Source organism: Bubalus kerabau, chromosome 3, assembly GCF_029407905.1.
Source record: "Bubalus kerabau isolate K-KA32 ecotype Philippines breed swamp buffalo chromosome 3, PCC_UOA_SB_1v2, whole genome shotgun sequence".
Lineage (NCBI taxonomy): Eukaryota > Metazoa > Chordata > Mammalia > Artiodactyla > Bovidae > Bubalus > Bubalus kerabau.
The window spans coordinates 97,252,065-97,275,871 of NC_073626.1; the positions used below are offsets into that span (position 1 = coordinate 97,252,065).

The window sequence follows — 23,807 nt, forward strand, 5'->3', positions numbered from 1 at the left end:
GACCAAAGCCAACTATTCTTTAAGGCACACGGGACAGGTCATTCACACAGGCACATACTTCCGCATCACTTCCAAATAAAATTTAATGATTCCAGCAAGCAGACCAAACTTACACATTTAATGGTACTTCCTAGGCATAAAGTAACATAGCAGGTTCCTCCCTTTTATTTATTAATCCATAACATCAGCTATACTGTAATAAGACTTTCTAAGAAGGAGTCATTGTCCTTACTAACATTATTTGCAGAAACCAGTAAACATTGATTATAATATCCTACTTACTAAATATTAACACAAAAGAGTTGTATTTGTTGTAGTACGTGGTTAATCTCAAATACATTTTCTGAATCAACATTTGAAATGTATTTAATATGAAAAAGCACATGGATACTTATCAATATTCAAAGAGTTTAGAAAGCATACAAAGATGTCAATAAGTAAAATCGATATAGTTAAAATAAGTAAAAATTTATTAATGTTATTCTGTGCTTAAAAAATGTTGAACTTTTTTTCTAAGGTGAATGATAGCTAATATAAAATTAATTTTTCTCTGGCTTTTATTTATATAAAAACAAAATTAAAGGCAACATTTGAACTTGTGTTAAAACACCACCATAATCAGTAACAACAATCAACCATAGTATTGACAGTTTAAGGAGATCTGTGATATTATTTACATCAACCTTTCCTGATACAGATGAGAAAAATGATGACCCAAGATGTTACATCTACAGAGCAAGTAGACGTTAAGAGATGAGACCAGATCCCCAGGTCTCCTCCCTGGAATTCAGGGCAGTCACTCTCTATAGGTTGCTTCTCAACCTGACTCATCCATCAAGTGATCACATGAAAAAGCTACTGCCTGCAGCCATATGTGCTAATGAATTCCCTGTCGGAGGTTCCTATTCTGTCATCCCAACAGAGTTTTCTGTCCTGGGCCTTAAAAGATATCTTTCTCCCATCCCTCCAATAATTATCCCACCATACAGAATTAAGGCTTAGGTGGCTAAGAAGAGCAGTATCTGAGCATTTCCAGAATACAGTGGCTGATACACTCCGTAAGCTAAGTTTTCTTTTAAAATCTTTATCCTCAATCACTTACCAGGCAAGGAAGGATTTTTTTTTAACTTAGTAATAAATTTTTCTCTGTATTTTGGAATTCTCATTCAAAAAAATTCTCCCCGAATAAGTAAATGCACACCTGATAAACGTCACAACTCTACCTCAGCAGAAATGAAGTATTTGCAAACAACCGAGAATCACTTTAAGTCCCCAAAGCTAGATTCTAGGGACTGTGTCGTGGGTCAGCATGTACATTAACCTACTCTTCAGCATGCACATTTTGTAGAATTTGACCATTTATGTCATGAGATATTTATTTGCTTTAATTATCACCAGAGTAACTTTCCACCTTTTACCTTTTTGAACATGTTTTAAATCCAGCTCCAATGAACAATATCAATACTCTCCAAAGAACACATCCGCGTGGAGCTGGTTTTAATAGATCCCCAAGTTGACTCTAAAACACCAAAAGAATTAGCACTAACAATTTACTACATTTGAACTTTTCACAAGCACTCCCAGATTGAATAAGCAATCTTAAAGAACTGGCCTCTAGTGCTCTATCAACCACAGGAAATCAAATCAAGCCTTGTGTTTAAGGCCCAAAATTGGTTTTCCCAAGCAGCTATTGTTTATGCTAAACTCTATTAAATGCTAAGGGAAAATGAAAGATCAAGATGTTGCTTCAGCCACCATCTAGTTTAGGAAGCAAGAGATTTTACGGATAGCCTCTATGTTAAGATGTTCTCTGTTCACACCTCAGCCCACCCCTTCTGCTGCATACATGTTTTAATGTGTAAAATGAACTCAATAAGCGTACACACACCTGCAGAGCACCGTATGCTAAGGTGGTAATAGGCACACCTCAAACGAGAGCACTTTCTCGCAATTCATGGTCCTGAAAACCCTCATACAACCTTTTCTCAATCAAGCCATATTTGACCAAGTTAATACAGACTGAATCACGGTAACTATCTTTAGGCATATGAACATTGTTTCAATGAGGCTCTAATTCAAGAAGTATAAAAGGAAAGGACAAATTGTGGGGTAAGTATCAGAAGGTGACAGTCAATTAACATAATTGAACATGAAATGGTACTAATGCAGATCTGTTTTTTAAATTTATTTCTAATTGGTGAATAATTGCCCTACAGTGTTATGCTGGTTTCTGCCACACAACAGTGTGAATCAGCTATATATATACATACATCCCCTCCCTCCTCCCATCCCACCCCTCTAGGTCATCACAGAGCATTGAACTGAACTCCCTGTGTTCTACAGCAGCCTCCCACTAGTTATCTATTTTACACAAGGGAGTGTGTCTATCTCAATGCTACTCTCTCAATTGTCCTCTCCTCTCCTTCCCCCCTTATGTACACAAGTCCACTCCCTACGTCTGTGTCTCTATTCCTGCCCTGCAAACAGGTTCATCAGAAACAGTTTTCTAGATTCCATATGTATGTGTCTAATACAGATTTCAGAGAAGGCGATGGCACCGCACTCCAGTACTCTTGCCTAGAAAATCCCATGGATGGAGGAGCCTGGTAGGCTGCAGTCCATGGGGTTGCGAAGAGTCGGACACGACTGAGCGACTTCACTTTCACGCATTGGAGAAGGAAATGGCAACTCACTCCAGTGTTCTTGCCTGGAGAATCCCAGGGACGGGGGAGTCTGGTGGGCTACCGTCTATGGGGTCGCACAGAGTTGGACACGACTGAAGCGACTTAGCAGCAACACAGATTTAAAACACACCATCTCACAAATCTGAGTAACAGAATCACAAGACACTTCCATTCATCTTTATCTATATTTAAAATTTTCTACAATGGATATACAGTATTCTCCAAATAAAGAAAAAGTTGCACCAAAAAAAAACCTCTCACAGATGGTCTAGGTTTACATTCATCTGAAGACAGAAGGCTAACTAGATCATAAGATGATAACACTTTCCCTACTTTAATCATCCCACGGAAGAATGTTTCCCAAAGGCCTCTTGAATGGAGAGCTGGTCCGTAAACAGACAGCCAAGCTGAGGGTTTCTGTGAAGAGGCTAAATTCTACCACAACACATGCGGCAAAAGACCCAAGTATCATCAGAACAGCTAAGCTTTGCAAATCCTATTCCCTGGTCCCACACACACCCACCTGGATGCCAATAAAAATAGAATGCCATGATCAAGTTTCCAGAGAAAACTGATGAGGGTGATTGATTAGAGCCACACACCTCTACCAAGCATGAGTCACACGGATTCACTTAGGTAGGGCTGGAACATCAGAGCAAGAATCTATCACCAACTAAAAATGCAAGCAACTCACATGAAATTAGTCATCACAGTGAAACACTGCATGCACGAGGTGCTCCTGCGCAGTCAGGTTAACACAAGGAAATATGATGCAATGTATTATCTTTAAAAGGGTAGATAAGGGCACATCCGGTTCTAGGCCACAGCCCTTGAGGCTAACCTATCTGCATCTTTCACAAACACTGATCATCCCACTTTGGCTATCTGAATAAACTTTCCACAAAGACCTAAGTTTTATAAGGATGACATCACTGCCTCAGTAGAAGATATGGGTGCTTCTGTGGAAAACTTATGTCCTTGGCATGTGCTCTGTTACAGAATTACACATAGCAAAACAAGTACTATAATATTTTCTTCCTAGAGTTATTATAAAACATATAAAACAGGGCCACGTTGGAGACTGCCCCAATGCATTGTGATATATGAAAAAGGCCCCAGTGGGAGGCAGTTCTAGCTTCCCTATGGTCTCCTATGGATAACTGAGGCAGATAAGCTCAAGTCTTGCCCCCATGTAGTATCTTGAATGACTCTAGATTTTTTCAGCAGTAAATGGTACATGTTCCCTTAACTGAGATTTGAAATTGGCTTCTTCACTGCTGCTGCTGCAGCTAAGTCGCTTCAGTCGTGTCCGACTCTGTGCGACCCCATAGACAGCAGGCCACCAGGTGCCCCCGTCCCTGGGACTCACTAGTAGCTCCCAAACCTCAAGTTACATCCAGCTTAATGTAGGAGGAGGAAGTGAAAGCAGGAAGAAGAAAGCTGGCAGCTCCATTCTGCCCCTCCTCTACTGCCTACCAGGCTGGTGGTTTATACTCTGATTATGGGAACTAATGGTTTTTGAGCCTACTGTGGATCAAGAGAAGGAGGAAGGGGAAACAGCACAAGTTAAAATGTCACAAAGCTAGCTATTCTTACTGAGATTCAGTTGTTTTTCCTAAATCGATGTTTCCCAGATTGCTACAAGACTTTACTCTCTATAGAGTTCTGAAAAAGTTGACTCTGGCTTATTTTGCTGGTTTTCTCATTGCTTTCATGGGTCCTGTACTTCACCATTTTCACTGACATCTCATAACATTTAGAGAATCCTGAGAGCCTATTCATTCTAAATACATGTAACAAGTCCTTCAAGTTCAAAGGAACAGTCAAATAAGATTCTGCAAGAATTACATTTCTCTGGTGACTTGGAGCTGGTTCTCTAAGACGTCAGGATCAGAGAACTATCGAATGGAAAAACAGGGGCATTCTGTATGTATAGAGGGGCTGTGACCCAATGCCTGGACCACGAGGTTAGGGGACTAAATGCCTTCCTGACTACCCTTCCTCCTCCAGACAGGCAAGCAAGAGTTTTGAGATTCTAGGTCTGTGGACACAAAAGAGGGGTTTTCCAGAGGCAGAAAACAACCCCAAGTCCAACATTTGGAGCTCCTGTCCTTTGTAGAAAAGATAATGGAGAAGGGATATATAGGGCTGTTTTTTGAGGTCTCAAGAGTTTTAAGGAAATCCTGCTTTTTGAGAGGTCATTCTGACAAGAACACCACCAAATTTCTCCAGCACTCTTCTCCATCGACTGTGAGAATCGCCTGCTCTCTTGTCAAGCACTGAATGAAAACTAAACATTACCCTCACATTAAAAGATAGTAAGACTATCTTGGAAGAACGGCCAGTAATATTCACCAAGTTCTATGTGTGTGGCGAGAAACATGTGCCCAAAATGACTTAAGATCAAAACGAAAGAAAAATGACTAACCGACTGTATTAATTTATGCACCAGTGGTTTATAAGTTACATGAAATAATAATAAATGTGGAAGTTACAGTCAATGCTAGTAGGAGTAAAACACATAAAAAATTTACGCAACTGTCACAAATAAATAAATACTTTTAAGAAACCTATACAATGTGCCCTGTTTAGGACTAAAACTACAGCTGTGCCGCCTCCTTCACACGCGGCAATCCATCTGCGCAGCGGCCGGTAGTGAGCACGTCGACTCACACAGCACTGGCAGCAGGCGCTATGCAGAAAAAGCTATCTCTGCTTTGAAAGACTGTTAGAATGACTGATTAGAGAGAGCCAACCAGTTGATTTCTAATAAATGACAAGGCAACTCAAACCTAGACATCTGAGTCCAGAAAGCAAAAAGAATGTCAGGGTCAGCAGGCAAAACCTGGGGAAGTAGCTCTCTTGAATCTACTTGACCACAGAGAAGATACACAGGAATCTCTATTACCAAGTATGTATTCAAGCCTGAACTATATACAGCGTTCACTAGAGTTCTGGTTATAACCATGTCTTGCTGGGCTTAAACCACAACTCACTGTTGAGTTCAGTTGCTCAGTCGTGTCTGACTCTTTGCGACACCATGAATCGCAGCATGCTAGGCCTCCCTGTCCATCATTAACTCCCGGAATTCACTCAAACTCATGTCCATCGAGTCGGTGATGCCATCCAGCCATCTCATCCTCTGTCATCCCCTTCTCCTCCTGCCCCCAATCCCTCCCAGCATCAGGGTCTTTTCCAATGAGTCAGCTGTTTGCATGAGGTGGCCAAAGTACTGGAGTTTCAGCTTGAGCATCAGTCCTTCCAAAAAATACCCAGGACTGAACTCCTTTAGGATGGACTGGTTGGATCTCCTTGCAGTCCAAGGGACTCTCAAGAGTCTTCTCCACACCACAGTTCAAAAGCATCAAATCTTCGGCGCACAGCTTTCTTCACAGTCCAACTCTCACATCCATACATGACCACTGGAAAAACCATACCCTTGACTAGATGGATCTTTGTTGGCAAACTAACGTCTCTGCTTTTGAATATGCTATCTAGGTTGGTCATAACTTTCCTTCCAAGGAGTAAGCGTCTTTTAATTTCATGGCTGAAATCACCAGTGATTTTGGAGCGCCAAAAAATAAAGTCAGCCACTGTTTCCCCATCTATTTCCCATGAAGCAATGGGACCAGATGCCATGATCTTTGTTTTCTGAATGTTGAGCTTTAAGCCAACTTTTCACTATCCTCTTTCACTTTCATCAAGAGGCTTTTTAGTTCCTCTTCACTTTCTGCCATAAGGGTGGTGTCATCTGCATATCTGAGGTTATTGAGATTTCTCCATGCAATCTTGATTCCAGCTTGTGCTTCCTCCAGCCCAGCGTTTCTCATGATGTCCTCTGCATAGAAGTTAAATAAGCAGGGGGACAATATACAGCCTTGATGTACTCCTTTTCCTATTTGGAAACAGTCTGTTGTTCCATGTCCAGTTCTAACTGTTGCTTCCTGACCTGTATACAGGTTTCTCAAGAGGCAGATCAGGTGGTCTGGTATTCCCATCTCTTTCAGAATTTTCCACAGTTTATTGTGATCCACATAGTCAAAGGCTTTGGCATAGTCAATAAAGCAGAAATAGATGTTTTTCTGGAACTCTCTTGCTTTTTCCATGATCCAGCGGATGTTGGCAATTTGGTCTCTGGTTCCTCTGGCTTTTCTAAATCCAGCTTGAACATCTGGAAGTTCACAGTTCATGAATTGCTGAAGCCTGGCTTGGAGAATTTTAAGCATTACTTTAATAGCATGTGAGATGAGTCCAATTGTGCATTAGTTTGAGCATTCTTTGGCATTGCCTTTCTTTGGGATTGGAATGAAAACTGACCTTTTCCAGTCCTGTGGCCACTGCTGAGTTTTCCAAATGTGCTGGCATATTGAGTGCAGCACTTTCACAGCATCATCTTTCAGGATTTGAAATAGCTCCACTGGAATTCCACCACCTCCACTACCTTTGTTCCTAGTGATGCTTTCTAAGGCCCACTTGATTTCACCTTCCAGGATGTCTGGTTCTAGGTCAGTGATCACACCATCATGATGATCTTGGTCATGAAGATCTTTTTTGTACAGTTCTGTGTATTCTTGCCACCTTTTCTTAATATCTTCTGCTTCTGTTAGGTCCATACCACTTCTGTCCTTTATCGAGCCCATCTTTGCATGAAATGTTCCCTTGGTATCTTTGATTTTCTTGAAGAGATCTCTAGTCTTTCCCATTCTGTTGTCTTCCTCTATTTCTTTGCATTGATCACTGAGGTAGGCTTTCTTATCTCTTCTTGCTATTCTTTGGAACTCTGCATTCAGATGCTTATATCCTTCCTTTTCTCCTTTGCTTTTCACTTCTCTTCTTTTCACAGCTATTTGGCCTCCTCAGACAGCCATTTTGCTTTTTTGCATTTCTTTCCCATGGGGATGGTCTTGATCCCTGTCTCCTGTACAATGTCATGAACCTCCATCCATAGTTCATCAGGCACTCTGTCTATCAGATCTAGTCCCTTAAATCTATTTCTCACTTGCACTGTATAATCATAAGGGATTTTATTTAGGTCATACCTGAATGGTCTAGTGGTTTTCCCTACTTTCTTCAATTTAAGTCTGAATTTAGCAATAAGGAGTTCATGATCTGAGCCACAGTCAGCTCTCAGTCTTGTTTCTGCTGACTGTATAGAGCTTCTCCATCTTTGGCTGCAAAGAATATAATCAATCTGATTTCAATGTTGACCATCTGGTGATGTCCATGTGTAGAGTCTTCTCTTGTGTTGTTGGAAGAGGGTGTTTGCTGTGACCTGTGCGTTCTCTTGGCAAAATGAGAGGGCATCAGAAGACATGCTGAAACCATAATCTGATCACACGGACCACAACTCACTGTAAGAGAGTCTAAAAAAAAAGCTACAGTAATTCTGAACGAGTTGCTCAGGTTAAAGAATGTAACAGACAAGTGAGACTACATAATCTAAAAAGCACAGTAAAAAAGTGAAAAGGTAACCTATGGAACGGGAGAAAATAATTACAAATTTGTAATGAGGGGTTAATATCCAGAATATACAAGAAACCCCCACAAATCAATTGTAAAAACAAACAAAAATTATCCAATTAAAGATTGGGCAAAAGGAACTTGAAAAGACATTTCTCCAAAGAATACACACAAATGGCTAACAGGTACATTTAAAATGCTCAGTAATTAACAGGAAAATGCAAATCAAAACCACAGTGAGAAAGCACCTCATACTGACTTTCAGGATGGGCATTATCAAAAAAGACAAGAAAAACAAGTGTTAACATGAATAAATTAGAGCCCATGTACACTGTGGGTGGGAACGCAAGTTGCACAAGCATTATGGAAAACAGTATGGAGGTTTCTCAAACAAAAATAGAACTTCTCCATGTAATGCTCCAGCAATCCCACTTCTGGATGTTTATCTAAAAGAACTGAAACCAAGATCTTAAAGAGGTATCTGCACTCACATTCCTAGCAGCACTATTCAGAGAAGCCAAGATCTAGAAACAACCTAAAGGCCCATCAACAGATAAGTGGATAAATATGGTTTTAAAAAACAATAACGAGGTGGTGTGACAGAAGTGTTACCTGATGTTATGGTAGTAATCACTGCAATGTATAAACATACAAAATCAACACACTGTATAAGTTATGCAATGTTACAAAACAATTATATCTCAACCAAAAATTAACTTACATATTCACATAGACTCACAGTATCAAAGTCCTGAAAAACAAAGCAAGGGTTGTGAATTCCCTGGCAGTCCAGTGGTTAGGACTCGGTGCGTTCACTGCCGTGGCGAGAGTTCAGTCCCTGGTTGGGAAACTAAGAGAGGGTAAGGTGGGTGGGATGAATTGGAAGACTGGGACTGGCATATATACACTAATATGTATAAAATAGATAACTCATGAAAACCTACCGTAGAGCACAGGGAACTTTACTCAGTGCTCTGTAGGGACATAAACAGGAAAGAAATTTAAAAAAAGAGAATATATGTAAACATAGAGCTGATTGACTTTGCTCCCCAGCAGAAACTAACACACCATTGCAAAGCAACTAAAGTTCAATTAAAAAAAAAAAAAAAAGAAAGAAAGGGTAAGGAATGATTCCAAGTAGAAGGATGTTACACAGACACAACTAAGCACAATAAATGATCCCTGTGTTGGATTCTGGACAGAGTTTGAAAAAATGTTATGAAATAGACTGGAATAACTAAACAGACTGAACTAAAAATGTGCCAGTATGTAAAAGTTCTGATTTTAAGAATTACACCATGGTTATACAAGAGCATGTCTTTGTTCTTAGGGTATCTACCCAAAAATAATTAGGTATAAAAGGGCATGATTCTGTAACTTGTTCTCAAATGGTTAAAACGTGTGTACGTTTACCTAGCAAATGTGCAAATGGCAGAGTGGACAAAATGTTAAAACAATTGCTGAATCTGTGTAAAGAGCATAAGGAGGAATCATTGTACCATTGTTGCCTTTTTTTCAGTTTTCAATGATATCAAATTAAAAGTCACAGAAATAAAAAGAAGAAAATTATGGTAGATACATAACACTGCAATATTATTTAGCTTTCAATTAAAGGAAATCTTGCAATATGTCATAACATGGATGAACCTTGAGGACATTACACTATGTGAAAAGAGCCAGTCGCAGAAGGACAAATGCTGTATCATTCTATTTATACGAGATACCTGAAATAGTCAAACTCACTCAAGTGGGGAGTAGAATGGTGGCTGCCAGGGCCTTAAGAGAGGGCAGAATGGAGAACTGCTAATAACAAGTATAAAGTTTCAGTTATGCAAGGTAAGTGAGTTCTCAAGATCTGCTGAATGATATCTTGCCTACAGTCAATGACACTGTACCATACACTTAAACATTGTTGAGAAGGTAGATCTCATGGTAAGGGTTCTTAGCATCATAAATAAATAAATAAAAGCAGTATTCTTTAAAAAATAACAAGGGTGATAACATAAGAATTAATTATAAGTAATGTGTCAATGATAATTCTAGGTGTACAGGAGAAGACCCACTCCTGATCAAAAGCTACATGTGATCAAATCCTGGATTTCTTTCAAGATCTACATCTGCAAAGCACCAAAATTAAATGGAAACTGCTATTTAACCAGTGGTGCCTTGAAGAAAAAAATGTCTGATCACACATCTATTGTCTTGAAATATATTTATTTCTAGACATATTCTTACATGTGAGTTTGTACATGTCTGTCTCTCCCTTTGAGCTCCTATTATCCAAGAACAGTACGTTACTGCAGAACCTTAAATGGAATGTTCCCTGAACTGACCTAACCAGGCCTTCCCAGAGTCCATCAAGAAGGTTTTTGAAAATGTTCTGTGAAGTCTCCATGCCAACTTTTGTGAAGTTTGTAATATTTAGGTCCTATTGGCAACAGAAAAAGACAAGGTATATTTTATTCTTCTTACAAAAGTATCTTCAAGTAACCGAACTACTCAGATATTAAACTAAATAAACTAAATAAACCTATAAATAAAGCCTAGCAATCAGAACTCCCTTGGAAGCTAATGTTAGTATTCAGCCCAATCGGAATGCAATGCCATCTGAGTATATCACATCATTTGGCATAACTGTACTAGTCTTTTATGGTTCCAAGGTCTGGACTAATAGAACTTTACTAAGATTTGAGGTTTTAGGTTTCTTCTCCCTGACTATTCAGACATGACATCACCTGGGCATATTTTTTCTATCAATTAAACTCATAAAATATTAATACTTGATGCTAAAAAAAAAAAATGAACCAAGCACTTTTCTGTCTCTAAAGCCAAAAGAAACAGAGCTGAAAGAGTAGAACCCAGATAGTTTGAAGTGGGAGTGAAGCAGGTGGGGGAAACAGACAAAGACAAAAACAGAGATATGTGTGGGGGGGTGTTGGTTACACAAAATCCTAATGAACACTGTTTTCTATTCAGTTGTTGACATGTTCTGTTCATCTGATTCTGCTTTCAGAGGACCAGGCGATAGCTAGAACAGAACCTGTAAGGTCTCATTTATATGCATTTTGAATGGAATACATGAATCAACAGGCTCCACCAAATGAATGAAGGGCCATTAGTTTGAATTTTCTGTTTTTCAATTATATTCCTTTTGTAAAAGGCATTTGCTATGGAGTGGCTAATTAGGATATGACCCTATGGGAAAAGTGTCCAAGGAAACTAATGCTTGTGACTTTTCAATGGAAATATTTCTATGTTCATCAATATTTGGCCCCTCTTTTCATAAACCTTCAATAAATCATTGTCAATGTGTCAAAATGACAATTCCACAGCCTGGCCTTCAACACAGTACATCAGTTCAGTTCAATCGCTCAGTCGTGTCTGACTCTTTGTGACCCCATAGACCTCAGCATGCCAGGCCTCCCTGTCCATCACCAACTCCTGGAATTTACTCAAACTCATGTCCATTGAGTTGGTGATGCCATCCAACCATCTCATCCTCTGTTGTCCCCTTCTCCTCCTGCCCTCAATCTTTCCCAGCATCAGGGTCTTTTCCAATGAGTCAGCTCTTTGCATCAGGTGGCCAAAGTATGGGAGTTTCAGCTTCAACATCAGTCCTTCCAATGAACACCCAGGACTGATCTCCTTTAGGATGGACTGGTTGGATCTCCTTGCAGTCCAAGGGACTCTCAAAAGTCTTCTGCAACACCACAGTTCAAAAGCATCAATTCTTCAGTGCTCAGTTTTCTTTATAGTCCAATTCTCACATCCATATATGTACATAACACAGTACATAACCTGGCTCTCCATGACTTCTAGCCAGACTTATCTGTTCACTGTTTCCTGAACAAACCATGCAGTCTCACAGCTGACCACTGCTCCTACAGCTCTCCCTTCCTCCCCTGGCTGCTACCTTCTCCTCCCAACCTTCTTCACGTGCCACATGCAGACCAAGTTATGACTCTTCTCTAGATATGGTTGTTTACTCTAGTCTCTAAGGTTCCATATAATTAGTTCTGGTTATACACAAGTGATACTAACATGTGTTAGTAGGAGCATGAACACACACACGCTCTTTTCAATCAAATCATATATAAAGACACTGACACAGTGGAAAGAAGTTAGAAGACTTGGATTATAAATTCTGGCTGTATCACTTACTACCTACAGGTAACTTCTCTGAGCCTTCTTGTCTGTAAAATGGGGCTAATAATTCTTGAACACTTCCCTACAATTTTATGAAGATATAATGATGCAAGTATGAAAAATTCATTTATCAAGAATGAATATATTATGTACAAATATATTATTCCATGTGTCATTCTGTATCCTCAATATTTAGCAATGCACCCTTCACATATTATGGATGCAATCAATCTTACAGATGAAGGTAACAGAATGCAGCTGGAGCAATTTGCTAAGTCATCGTCAGCATTTTTTTCAATCTTATACAGTTAACATTTATTGACTACGCACTACTGTGCCAGGTTCTTTACAGGAACTGTTAATCTCACAACCTATGAGGCGGGTCCTGAATCTGATCTGAGAATCTGTGAGGCAGATCCCCAATAATGCACTGGTCAGGTAGGCTTGTTTTTCCATTTCCACATAGCCTCTTTCAGTTGATTTTCTTTTTCTTTTTAAAATAAGAGGATTTTATTGATGGCATTTTTATTGTCTTCATAATAAAACAAAATATGAAGCTCAAAACTGGATCACCTGGCCCTTTCTCTTCTTATCACCTCCCAGCTCAAAATGCTTGCATCTCTTAATAGCCAGGATTCTCTTCTATCTACATTTGGGCTCAACACATTCAAGCCTCAGTACAATCTTCTTTGTAGTTTTAGCCTTTTTCTGGAAAACCGGCTTAGTCTGCCCACCATAGCCACTCTGTTTCCCGTCATAACGCCGCTTTCCCTGGGCATACAGAGAATCCTTGCCCTTCTTGTACTGTGTCACTTTGTGGGGCTGGTGCTTCCCACACTTCTTACAGAAAATCCGGTGGGTTTTTGGAACGTTCACCATGTTTGTGATATCAGCACAGAAATAAAGCTCAGTCGATTTTCTATTGGATAAAAGACCCAATAAAAAAGTGGAACAAGGGAAGAAAGTCTCGCAGTGGAAAATGCCTGACATCCGCCAGTATGGCGCACCCACAAGCTATAATACAGCTGTCAGCATTCTACTAGCGAGGTCATTAAAATCACTTTCGAGCTCAAAATCTGGAATGTACACTCTTAACCCAAGTCCATTTTTCTCTTTTTACAACACCCAATAAAAAAGAAATGCAAAAATCTGAAACACAACAGCCTAACACTTCGAACTTGTTTCTGCCTACAAATGTGCTGAAAAGGAAAAGTGACAAGTTGCAGTTACAGATTATTTTTGGAAAGTCTAGGAATTTACAAAGTCTTTCTTCTATACATGGGTACTGCATTTTCTGCAACTTTAGATCTTCAGGTCAACTGTCTAGCAGGTTAAGGGGCATCTTCAACATTTCCCCTTCCTCAGAAATAAAACTCAGGTATTGGCTATAATGATCATCCATTATTCTTTTTGCTTCTACTCCTTTTCAGCATTTTTTCTCCTAAAGTAAGCGTTACTGAAAATTTTAACCAACATCTGCCATCTCATCTGGTGAAAAGACAAACTTCAAACCTTGAGAATAACTGTTTAAATATACTTTTCTTTCTAACTTTTCCCCTTCAAGTTGGCAGATAAGGTAAATTCTTCAAGATCCTTCCACAGGGAAAACTTAGAATAAATAAAGTTAAGGGAAAGGAATACATGTAGAATAAAATATAGATTACAAGTCTCAGTCATGAACTACAGAAGATCTGAGTTGATTTTATATAATTTGGGGGGAGAAGAAGGAAGAGAATAATGATCATTTCAGAAATTACATTCTTAATTTACAGAAGTTGGAAAATGAACAAAACTGAGTTCAATCTCCTTGTTGAGAATCAAGATAAAAGTGTTTTAGCTTCTAACTATAAAACTCAAGTATATTTTTTATGTGCTTCTATAATGGTTTAAGTTAAAAGGTTAGGTGATGTTCTTCGCCCAACAATAAAAATTCAAGGTAAAATGCTACTGCTGAAATAAAAACTCGTAAGAGCTTAAAAGAGCTCATCTCTTTTAAAATATCACTTACTTTATAAGCAAACTGGTACTGAGTTTGTATTTTCATAGCTATAGATAGGATCACTGTTATGAAGAGATCAGGAAAACTGCTATGAACAGAAGTAACTATTGCAAATGAAAGCCAATGAGCCATGTGGACCCTTAGCCCATACACATGGAAATCAGTCTGTAGGAATGAGTTAGCTGCTTAGGAAATAAGGTCTTTGAGCTGGGCTTCAAGTGCCTCATCAACAAAGAGTTGGACTAAATGACATAAGATCCTTTCCAGATTCCAGCTTTTCCCCTTTTTACTAATGGTTCAATTCCTCTTCTAATCAGACACAAAGCTTCTGTTTTTTATCACTCTGATGGTCTCTGCTCTATATTCTAAGCTTTGGGTATCTCGCATGTAGGTCTAAGCACCAGCTGCCTCAGCAATCTTTCGCTCCAATCAATATCCAGGGCATTTACCAGACCCTACACACCTTGTGTGTTTCCCATTCCACTGCCTTCCAGATAAAAGCCAAATTTCAAAATTCCAAGAAAGAAAAGTTCTTTTTTTTTTTTAATTTTATTTTATTTACCTTTGCAATATTGTATTGGTTTTGCCATATATCAAAATGAATCTGCCACAGGTATACATAAGTGGCTTCTCCCTATCTGATCCATGAGTATATAGTATATGCATTTTATGTCAGTTCTAAAATCATAAAAACAGAAACTTGAAGAATTCATTCATAATCTCCTTTTCAGTAAAAATAGTCACTATCTCAATTCAATAAACCTTCTTTTCAATGTCTTCCCATTTTCAAATGTGTGTGTGTGTGCTCAGTCATGTCTGACTGTTTGTGACCCCATGGACTGTAGCCCTCCAGGCTCCCTCTGTCCATGGAATTCTCCAGGCAAGAACACTGGAGTGGGTTGCCATTTCCTACTGCAGGGGATCTTCCCAATCCAGGGATCAAACCTGTGTTTCCTGCATCTCCTGCATTGGCAGGCGGATTTTTTATGACTGTGCCCGCTGGGAAGCCCTCATTTCCAAATAGGTGAAAATAAAACTGTATTCATAGAGAACTTTCTTATTCCTGTCTTTCATTTAGGAAACCTTGTTCACATTTCTACATGATGGTTATCTTCTAATAGTCGTAAAAGTACGTAAAATCCAGCACATGAATCAGGTCTCCAGTAGGGCATTTAGCACCTTTGGGTGAAGAAGAAAAAGACACAGTTTCTGGGAAGGCTTAACAAGTCCTCTCCTGCACGGTACAATTTACATAATTCCATTTGGACACCCTGATATTAAAACAGTATATTTACTGAGGGAAAAAATCATTTTGTGAATATATAGGCAGGATCATGTGACATGACAGTTGGGGTCTGGCCACCTCACTTCAGATCCCAGGCAAGTTGCTTAACCGCTAGAGGCCTTGGTTTCCTCAGAGTGACAGTATTAACTAGTAGCAGCAGGTATGTATCTCATAGAGGCCTTGTACACAGTGAACAATCACAGAAGGCTCTTAGGACAGTGCCCGGCACACAGTGGACACTCAACAAATTCTATTTTTCTCCCCAATAAAAATCAATGCTACCAATATCTTTGTGCTCGATTTTTAGCAATTTTTAAAAATTACTCCGATGAAACACATTGCCAGGAAAGGATTAAAGACGTGTAAACAAGGATGTAAATTTGAACTCTTCATGTAAATCCACTAAGTATATGCAAGTGCTAAAAATAGTGATGATGACTTCACAAAATGCCAGTCCATTAAGATAGTAATCTCAGGAAAAACAGTAAAATTTGTTCTAGGAAATCTTAGAAAGAAATGTAAGTAGGAGTTAATATATATTAAAGAAAATATGGGGTCATGATTTCCTTTAAGTGGGAAGGTCAGTAAGGGTGACCTGCAAGGCTTTCCCAGTTTGGTATGTCTATGACCCAGTCGCCATTAGATAGTCCTGCTGCTGCTACTGCTGCTAAGTCGCTTCAGTTGTGTCCGACTCTGTGCGACCCCAGAGACGGCAGCCCACCAGGCTCCCCCGTCCCTGGGATTCTCCAGGCAAGAACACGGGAGTGGGTTGCCATTTCCTCCTCCAATGCATGAAAGTGAAAAGTGAAAGTGAAGTCGCCCAGTCGTGTCCGACTCTTAGCGACCCCATGGACTGCAGCCTACCGGGCTCCTCCATCCATGGGATTTTCCAGGCAAGAGTACTGGAGTGGGATGCCATTGCCTTCTTCGATTAGACAGTCCTATCCCACTGCAAAGATCACAGAACCTCTGTCCCAGAGAGGCAGGACCTTCCCTGTATCCCAAACAGATCTGATCTCCGATGTAAGATTTTGCTCAGCCCATGTTCGTTCATATTACCTCTACCTGCGACAGCCTTTCCTCACCCTGACAAGCAAGTCTGGCCATCACTCAAAGTCCCAGTTTAAATCTGGTCTTCCCTCCAGATTCCTAACGCTCCACCACTTTCTTTTAAACCTCGTAATACTGATTTATTAACTACAGAAAGAAAGTGATTTTGCTCAGTCATGTCTGACTCTTTGCAACCCCCCAGACTGTAGCCTACTAGGCTCCTCCATCCGTCCATGGAATTTTCCAGGCAAGAGTACTAGAGTGGGTTGCCATTTCCTTCTCCAGGGGATCTTCCTGACCCAGGGATCGAACCTGGGTCTCCTGCATTGTAGGCAGCTGTTCTTACCATCCAAGCCACCAGGGAAGTCAGCTTATTTAAGTTTAGTGGCATTAAACATGACATTCTTAAAAATTACTTTCTCTTACATCTGAATTAATGCAATCTTTGCCTTAAAAAATCTAGAGTGTCCATATATGCATACAAGGCATCATTTAATTTAGCTAGACCTGTAACAGAAATCTATCTTAACCAGACTCTAAGCTTATGAGACAGCACACTCGAGGTTTCCATTGCATCAATAACCATTTCTACAACTGGCTACTCTGACAAATTTATGATAGTACAGAATCTACAAGTTGATACAACTCCAGGTGAATGTCATGTCACAAAATGCTTAACCATCTATTTTAAGTATTTCTAAAAGGCTAAATATGAAAAGGAGAGTGCACCATTATAATTTTGTTTTGAAAGTAGAGCGTTTTTCCTTGTCTTCATTCAAGCCACATTTATTGTCTCTTTTTTTTATATATGACGTGTTTTAAATTTCTTGAAATCTCATTTCTTCCTCCAAGTTTTTAACCAACCCTTTGTCAATGATATAGGATAAGATTACTGAATCTACATTATTATCTGGGGATGGGGATGCGGGAACTAAAATCTACATTTGGATACAGAAGACATTCTAATCAAACAAAGCTACCAGAATAAATCGTCTCTACAGAATGTGACTGTCTTTTTATCAGTCCAAAACAAACAAACAAACAAACATTTGTTAAACATTTGTTTAACAAACCTTTCAATATTAGTTAAAATGCAGTATTGCTTGAAGGCTCAAACTCTTAAAATGAAGAATCATAATATGATAACAGAAAGAATCAAACTTTAAAAGGTACTAGGCTTTATCCCAGTACAAGGTGATGGAATGAAGCCATGCAGTTATCATACTGTCACACAGAGAGCAGGTACCACGCTCTGCTGTCACGCACTACAAGGTCTCTTGGGTGTCACTCTCATTGTCATCCATGACTTACAAGATGTTCTGGTTAGAAGCCTTGTCATCAATGTGTAAACTGAAGTTGCTCCAGAAGCAACAAGGGGAGAAGCGGCTCTGGTGGCATTTGAACTGAAGATACTCAGGCAGAGAAACTAATCTGGTGGTGACATGAGAGATGAATGGAACTGGAGGAAGAGGAGACAGGAGGACGGGAAAGGGCAAGAGAGAGGAGGAGATGATGATCAAAAATGACGTGGAAGAATGAAAAAGAAGACCAACAAAAATAAAGTCAAAAAGTGGAGGCAGCAGAAAAAATAAAGGGGAGAGAGGAAGGAGAAGGAAGAGAGAGAGAGAAAAAAAAAAAATATATATATATATATATATGTAAACAATCTTTGAAAATCACTCAGTTGTGTCCAACTCTTTGTGATCTCATGGACTATACACAGTCCATGGAATTCTCCAAGCCAGAATACTGGGGTGGGTAGCCTTTCCCTTCTCCTGGGGATCTTCTCAACCCAGGGATCAAAGCCAGGTCTCCTGCACTGCATGTGGATTCTTTACCAGCTGAGCCACAAGGGAAGCCCAAGAATGCTGGAGTGGGTAGCCTATCCCTTTTTCCAGTGGATCTTCCTGACCCAGGAATCCAACTGGGGTCTCCTGCATTGCAGGCGATTCTTTACCAACTGAGCTATCAGGGAAGCCCAACAATCTTTGGGTATGTGAAAAGCAATATATATGTTCCATATGCCTGTACCTCTGGTTGCTGTTTTTACAAGTTAGAGATGCTATCAAATGACCAAATACAGAATTAGAATCCATTAGACGTGGAATACACTGATACATGTTGTATAAAAACAAAAATCGAAGCTTCAAGTCAACAAGTGTCATGAAATTTATTGCTATATTGTTTTGTTTTGTTTTGTTTTTTTGAGAGCCCATGAAGGACTCAAAATTCTCCAAGCCAGGCTTCAGCAATACATGAACCATGAACTTCCAGATGTTCAAGCTGGTTTTAGCAAAGGCAAAGGAACCAGAGATCAAATTGCCAACATCCACTGGATCATCAAAAAAACAAGAGCTCCAGAAACACATCTATTTCTGCTTTCTTGACTATGCCAAAGCCTTGGACTGTGTGGATCACAATAAACTGTGGAAAATTCTGAAAGATGGGAATACCAGACCACCTGACCTGCCTCTTGAGAAACCTGTATGCAGGTCAGGAAGCAACAGAACTGGACATGGAACAACAGACTGGTTCCAAAAAGGGAAAGGAGTACATCAGGGCTGTATATTGTAACCCTGCTTATTTAACTTATATGCAGAGGACATCATGAGAAATGCTGGGCTGGAGGAAGCACAAGCTGGAATCAAGATTGCTGGGAGAAATATCAATAACCTCAGATATGCAGATGACACCGCCCTTATGGCAGAAAGTGAAGAGGAACTAAAAAGCCTCTTGATGAAAGTGAAAGTGGAGAGTGAAAAAGTTGGCTTAAAGCTCAACATTCAGAACACTAAGATCATGGCATTTGGTCCCATCACTTCATGGGAAATAGATGGGGAAACAGTGGAAACAGTGTCAGACTTTATTTTTTGGGGCTCCAAAATCACTGCAGATGGTGATTTCAGCCATGAAATTAAAAGATGCTTACTCCTTGGAAGGAAAGTTATGACCAACCTAGATAGCATATTCAAAAGCAGAGACATTACTTTGCCAACAAAGGTCCTTCTAGTCAAGGCTATGGTTTTTCCAGTGGTCATGTATGAGAGTTGAACTGTGAAGAAAGCTGAGTGCTGAAGAATTGATACTTTTGAACTGTGGTTTTGGAGAAGACTCTTGAGAGTCCCTTGGGCTGCAAGGAGATCCAACCAGTCCATCCTAAAGGAGATCAGTCCTGGGTGTTCATTGGAAGGACTGATGCTAAAGCTGAAACTCCAATACTTTGGCCACCTGATGTGAAGAGGTGACTCATTGGAAAAGACCCTGATGCTGGGAAAGATTGAAAGTGGGAGAAGAAGGGGACAACAGAGGATGAGATGGCTGGATGGCATCACCAACTCAATGGACATGAGTTTGAGTGGACTCTGGGAGTTGGTAATAGAGAGGGAGGCCTGGCGTGCTGCGATTCATGGGGTCTCAAAGAGTCAGACACAACTGAGGGACTCAACTGAACTGAACGAAGGAGTCAAAGGAATTTCAAATGTTCCGTTCCTGAGCCTGAAACTGTTTAAACACACAAAAAACAACACAATGTTGGTTTCTTATTTGGTCAACACACCTGCCAACCAGAAATGTCATAATGGTTCCCAAGTTTCTCAGAACAGTATTTCCATCATGTCTCTCTATATACTTTGGGTCTTTTTTTTTCCAATTTAAAATGAATTATATGGGAGGGAAGATTTACAGGGAGAGGACATATGTATATCAATGGCTGATTCATGTTAATGTATGTCAGAAACCAACATAATATTGTAAAGAAATTATCCTGCAGTGAAAAATAAATAACTTCTTGTTAAGATGGTAGCTGGCCAGTATATGATACTTTCCAGGTAAGAAATGATGAAAAAGCAAATTAAAAATGTACTTTTGTCAATTAAATTCCTTACACATCACTATAGCTGTATCAATGGTAAGACTTTCCATTTGGGTTACAGAGTGATTAGGGAGTTCTTCAGGCACAACTGGCCCTCCTTCAACTTCCCAATCAGCCCACATAATCCTCTGTCCACACATTAAGCTGATGCAGACTAGAAGGTTATATAGCCCTTGTGTGTGTGTGTGTGTGTGCCTGTGTGTGCACGCGCACGTGCATGCAGTCAGTTGTATCTGACTCTTCGCAACCCCATGGACTATATATAGTCCACCAGGCTTGACTATCCATGGGATTTCCCAGGCAAGAATACTGGAGTCGGTTGCCATTTTCTACTCCAGGGGATCTTCCCAACCCAGGGATTGAAACTGCATCTCCTGCATCGGCAAGCAGATTCTTTACCACCTGGGAAACTTGTACGTGTGCTATGCCTAGGCGCTCGGTCATGTCTGACTCTTTGCGACTCCATAGACAGCAGCCCACCAGACTCCTATAGCCCTTGACCTATTGCAAAAGTCATGAGATGAATTGACATACAATTCTTCATTATTATTATTGAATCATTCTAAAGCTGCTAATAATTTTGGCATTTCCAAACAAGGAAAATCTGCATGGCTGATAAAAAGCATAATATTTAAACATCAAATCCTGAGCAGAACTGAATTTATAAAGACTTTAACTTTCCATGACAAAAACCCACCAAACTCTACAGTAGGTATGAGTGAATGTACAATTTCAGTGATATTACACTCAGCAGTAATATAGTTGTTCACCCCCCATCCTCCCTTAGTAAGGTGGTATTTCAACCAAAGAAGGAGGAATCTGTAGGAGGAAACAGAAGGCTGACAATGGAGAGCACACCCAACGAAAGGAACAGTGCTTAAAGGCATCTCTTTAATTAAAATAATCACTGCACCTATGACTAAGAACACAACCCACAGAAGACACACCTGAGTTACCACAGGAAGAAGAGAGGAAGGAGTAGGGTTTAAATAACAACAAGGAGTTCCTGAGATTCTCAGATCTCAATGTGCTGACTCTACCTAGGAAACAGAGCCCAGGATGGCAGCATCTCCTGGGTTTCAGGAACTTATCTGTCTATGGAGACTGCTCTGCTGTGTCATTTGGAAGCAGAATTTTCTTCTGTGCTGAATGAAGGAGTAGTATTTGCAGCAAGCTACTTAAAGGCATTGAGTATTGCCCAACAGATGATCCCATGAACTCCCGTAGGAATCTGCATTTGGAATCGTTGACAACACAAGTGTCGTGGGACAAGAACAAGTGATACACACAAAGCCCAGGATCCTCAACAGAAGTTGTCCCAACATATCTTACAAACCCGCCTGTTCCTGAATCCAGGCACTCACCGCAGGGCAGAATGTCTTCCCGAGCGGGATACACTGTTGCCCACGGGGGAAGGCAGGTTGCTTCCTCTGTGCAGGTCCTCAATGGACCGACTCCAGGGCTTTGATTTGTCCACCGAGCTCTCCACAGTGCTCTCCACACTTTCAAAGTCAAAACTAAAACAAAAGAGAAATGCCACTCAAGACTTAATTCAGATTCACACAAACACATGGATGTGTAAAACTTGCTCCTTTCAATTACACATCTGCACCTTAATATGGGTAGTTTTTGCAAACAAAGAAAACTGATAATGGAATACAAATGAATTTCCATGGACTATGTGTTAGCTTCAAAAATACAGAATGACAACTAGGAATGTGTTATTTGCATCTTATTATAAGGCTTGCTGACTTACTGATTAGTAATGAGCTCTGGTGGGATAGGGAAAAAAGATCTTAGAGCTGTCTACATTTTGCTTTAACGAGTCAATATGTTAGGCGTATACTAATTTATTCCTACCCATCAATTTTCACCGAGCATTTTCTCCTAGTGTGTTGGCAAATGTGCTTTTCCAACCATATGTGATACATTACTTGCAAAGTTATGAATTTGCTTTGATTTTGGAATCTCTCCCCAGTGTGGTGCTCTTTAAAGTAGGGCTGTTGTTTCTCTGGCATATTTTTGAGGTTATTACTCATGTTAACCATGTTAGAATAAATGGCTAAATTGCTCATCCTTATATAATTTTAGGAACAAATTTTTAACATACAGCCCTCTGTGTTCTATGCATGTTTCCCCTGCCAAAGTTAGTAGCTCTACTTTCTCAAAATATATTTTGTCAATGGTTTCTAGCTATAGTTCCAACAAGAACACCTGATCAGGTAGAAAATAAACAGAATGCAGCTATAATTAGTATCATCTGTAAGATTTTGAAGGCTATCATGGAAGAAATATCAATAACACATATTGGAAATAGCAAGTATGACTGTTTATACAAGTGTGACTGCCAAAAGAAAATAGCTGCTTAGAACAACCATATGTAAACTAAGTGATACTCTCCATCTATTAAATTCTAAGCCAGATAACAGAGACGGATGCGCAAAGTCATTGAATGGGTCTAACAATTCTGTTATTCCTTAGGATCCAGAAACCAGTGAACAGAAAAGAGGTGGAATTGAGTAATCAAACAGATCCTTAAATATTAAAAATAGAAGCCTATAATTGACATCAGAGAAGGTAAGCCTAGGGGCATCCTAAGATCACCCATGTCATTAAGTCTCCTGCTAAGTCACTCTGCAGCCCCCATATGTTCAGCCGTTCAGCATCCTTATGCTCCTCTCAGCTCATCCCCCAACCCCCTCACCGAGCAGAAAAAGGAAACGTGCAACTTGGTGAATGCTCCTGTTTTAGGGAGGCTGCATGAGTCTGCTGTTTCACATTACATGGGAAAGAAAATTGCCACATGCTAAGGAACAGCAAGACATTTTTTCGGCCCATTTAGTTTCAAGAAAGGATAAAACATAAATTACTTATCTACATATAATTTTCTAATTAAAGCAAAAATAAGACTAATAAGCAAAGACTGTAAAGTTAATTCTAAAATTTAAAAAAGTAGAAGATTAGGAACCAAAAGCTCTGAGTTCTTATTTTTTTTTGTTGCTGTTGTCTTTGTTCTTGGGCTTCAGATTAGAAAAATTCCCTTGGAGAAGCATGACCTTTTCCCATTGGCCTTATGTGTAGATGCATTTGGGAAAGCTACTTTATAAGCTCTGATGTGATGGGGTAAAAGGTTGATTACAGCAAACATATTACAAATAGTACACAATTCTTTTCCATTATTCCTGAAGTTTCTTAGTCCTTCCTTAGTTCCTTATTAAATACTCTTCCAGATTTTAAAATATGCAACAGGATAATATTTCTATTCCATTTTGCCATATAATATGAAGTGTAGGGGAGATTAGCAGTTTTCGA

The 23,807-nt window shown here is 39.7% G+C and overlaps 1 protein-coding gene and 1 pseudogene across 9 annotated transcripts in view; both read right to left on the minus strand.

Moving 5' to 3' along the window:
- Positions 1-23,807, minus strand: part of FMNL2 (formin like 2) — a 333,194-nt gene that overhangs the window by 69,990 nt on the left and 239,397 nt on the right. For all 9 annotated transcript variants that reach the window (XR_008711915.1, XM_055572551.1, XM_055572544.1 and 6 more), the window contains exon 6: positions 21,860-22,012. Coding sequence is in view for 8 of the 9 variants with exons in the window: in XM_055572551.1 (XP_055428526.1) it covers positions 21,860-22,012 (153 nt within the window). In the remaining variant the exon portion in view is untranslated. The remainder of the gene's footprint in view (positions 1-21,859; positions 22,013-23,807) is intronic.
- Positions 12,762-14,167, minus strand: LOC129646427 (60S ribosomal protein L36a-like; annotated as a pseudogene).